The sequence below is a fragment of the Arachis duranensis genome, chromosome 5 (assembly GCF_000817695.3).
Source record: "Arachis duranensis cultivar V14167 chromosome 5, aradu.V14167.gnm2.J7QH, whole genome shotgun sequence".
Classification (NCBI taxonomy): domain Eukaryota; kingdom Viridiplantae; phylum Streptophyta; class Magnoliopsida; order Fabales; family Fabaceae; genus Arachis; species Arachis duranensis.
The window spans coordinates 27,236,396-27,239,201 of NC_029776.3; the positions used below are offsets into that span (position 1 = coordinate 27,236,396).

A 2,806-nucleotide genomic window follows, 5' to 3' on the forward strand; every position below is an offset into this window, starting at 1 on the left:
CAATTTTGTGCACCACGTACGCAGGCTGGCAAAATTCCTAAGCATCTAATTTTTATGATTCCTCACTTTTGCATGTTATCTTCTTCACTTTTCCATACCATTCTTACCCTATATATCTTGAAACACTTGAATACATATGTCAAGGCACCAAATAGAAGGAATAAGTGAAATAAATCAATTACTTAAAGTCTCAAAAAGTATGTTTTTAATCACTAAGCACAATTAGGAGAAATTCACAAAACCATGCTATATCAGTGAATAAATATAAGATAAGTTGATAAAATCCACTCAATTCAATACAAGATAAACCATAAAATTATGGTTTATCACGCTTCTGCATACGCGAAGAGTGGCTGTGTACGCGGGGTTGGAACAAAAAAAAGGGTCGCTTACGCAAAAACCTGGTCACGTACACGAGTATATTAAGACTCCAAAACCAAACTACTACAACAAAACTCTTTAGAACTTAACTATTTACATCCTATATGACTAAACTTTTAGAAGACAACCAAAAATGAAAAAATGAACTAGACATAAGAAAGGAAATTGGAAGATCATATCATGGTGGGGTGACTCCCACCGAGCACCTTTCTTTAACGTCCTTAAGTTAGACAGGTGCATCCATGAGAAGATACACCTCCAACTCCTTCTGTGATTTATAGCCATGATAACGCTTCACCTGATGACCATTCACTTTAAAAGTGGTTCCACTTTGAGGATGAAAGAGCTTCATTACGCCATAGGGCTTCACTTCCTTAACCTTATAAGGACCATTCCATCTTGAACAAAGCTTGCCCGGCATGAGATAGAGTCTTGAATTGTAGAAGAGAACCTCATCACCTTCTTGAAAGTCCTTCTTGTGGATACAGTAATTATGGAATGCCTTAGTCCTTTCCTTATAGATCCTTGCACTTTTATATGCTTTGATTCTAAGGCATTCTAGTTCTTCTATTTGTATATTTCTGGCAATACCCGCTTGTGTAAAGTCCATGTTGTACTGCTTAACTGCCCAATATGCTTTGTGCTCTATCTCAACTGGGAAGTGGCATGTCATACCATAGACGATCCAAAAGGGACCCATCCCTAATGGGGTGTTATAAACCGTCTGGTAAGCCTAAAAGGCATCACCCAACCAAGAACTCCAATCTTTCTAATGTGGGTTCACCACTTTCTCCAAAAATTCTTTTGATCTCTCGGTTGGATACCTCAGAATGAAAATTGGTTTGAGGGTGATAAGTAGTGGTAACTTTGTGCATTACACCATATCTCTTCATCAATGCTTCCATTTCTCTATTGCAAAAATGAGTTCTGTGGTCGCTCACGATTGCTTGTGGTGACCCATATCGGCAAACAATATTGTATCTTATGAAAGAAACAACCATGTTAGCATCGTCAACATGGGTTGGAATCGCTTCTACCTACTTTGACATATAGTGAACAGCTAAAAAGATGTAAAGAAACCCATTTGAACTAGAAAAAGGTCTCATAAAATCAATGCTCCATACATCAAAGATTTTACAAAAATGCATGGGTTGCTAGGGCATCTCATCCCTTTGGAAGACATTTACATATTTCTGACATTGGTAACAAACAAGACAATATTGGTTTGCAACTCTAGATAACGTCGGTGACGTTAGAATTTTTGCTAGTAAAGAATTTTATAAAAATAGTCGTGTTGTAGATATAGATTCTAAACCAAAAGAAATCCCTTCGTGCAAACGTTTTGGTTGTCACAAGTAACAAACCCCTTTAAAATTGATAACAGAGTATTTAAACATCGGGTCGTCTTCTCAAGGAATTGCAGGGAGGTATGTTCTTATTATTGGTTATGAAGATTGTAAATCGGGGTTTTGAAGTTTGGGCAATGGGCACAGGTATATTTAAATGACAAGTAAAATAAATTAACAATAATAAAATCTCTTGGCAAGGTATAAGAACTGGAAGTCCTATCCTAGATATCCTTATCAATTGTGATGAGAATTGGATTTTTCTCCCACTTTGTTAACCTCTAACTATGAAGGTAAGTTAAGTGGATGAATTAATTCGAATCCTCAAGTCCCAGTCTTTCCTTGGGAAAAGTTAGAGTTATTGGATCTCGAATCAATTCTTGATGAATTCCAATTTTCAATCAACAATGAGTTTGATAACTCAAGAGTTACTGATGCCAGGGCATCTTGGCCAGTTTCACTGACTTTTTCTTTACTGTTTTTAAGGTAGTTTCATGCATTTCCTTAGGAAATAAGCTAGTTTTGGGTAGATATTCACTTATACCTTGATTCAAGCATACATTGTGAATTTTACATGATTTCATGAGGATTTTGCATGAGTTTAATAACAAATTGTATGTTGCATTACCCATGACTTGGACTAGAACTTTGATGCACTCTACTGCTTGATTTCAAGACCAAAGGAAGCAAGGAAGAACCACTTAGCAGTCACGTTAATCTAATTAACGTTACCACTAACGTGGAATGGGAGGTAACTTGCAAAGTTAATGAGAAAAGTGATTGCCAATAACGCTCTCGAAGCCATCATTGCCCACGTTAAGAGTCACGTTAACTAAGTTAACGTGAAGAAAGGACTTTGAGCCAACGTTAGTGACACTTAACATTATCACTAACGTTGGCCAATGATCATAAGTGGCTACGTTAGAGTCCATGTTAACTTAGTTAACGTGGCCTCTAACGTTAAAAGGGGGAAGGAAGCCAACGTTAGTGACACTCAACATTGTCACTAACGTTGGCCTAAGGTGCAATGTACCACGTTAACTCTCACGTTAACTTGGTTAACGTGGGAGCTAACGTAA

The 2,806-nt window shown here is 37.2% G+C and overlaps 1 protein-coding gene across 1 annotated transcript; it reads right to left on the reverse strand.

Annotated features, from left to right (window-relative positions):
• Window positions 1–607: 607 nt before the first annotated feature.
• Window positions 608–1,081, reverse strand: LOC107488899 (uncharacterized). The gene has a single exon (XM_016109690.1). It carries the CDS (start codon window positions 1,079–1,081, stop codon window positions 608–610), a length of 474 nt encoding a protein of 157 aa, XP_015965176.1.
• Window positions 1,082–2,806: the final 1,725 nt, after the last annotated feature.

Excerpts from the sequence above, each read along its gene's own strand:
- LOC107488899 (XM_016109690.1), bottom strand. The coding sequence starts at position 1,081 with ATGGGTCCCTTTTGGATCGTCTATGGTATGACATGCCACTTCCCAGTT.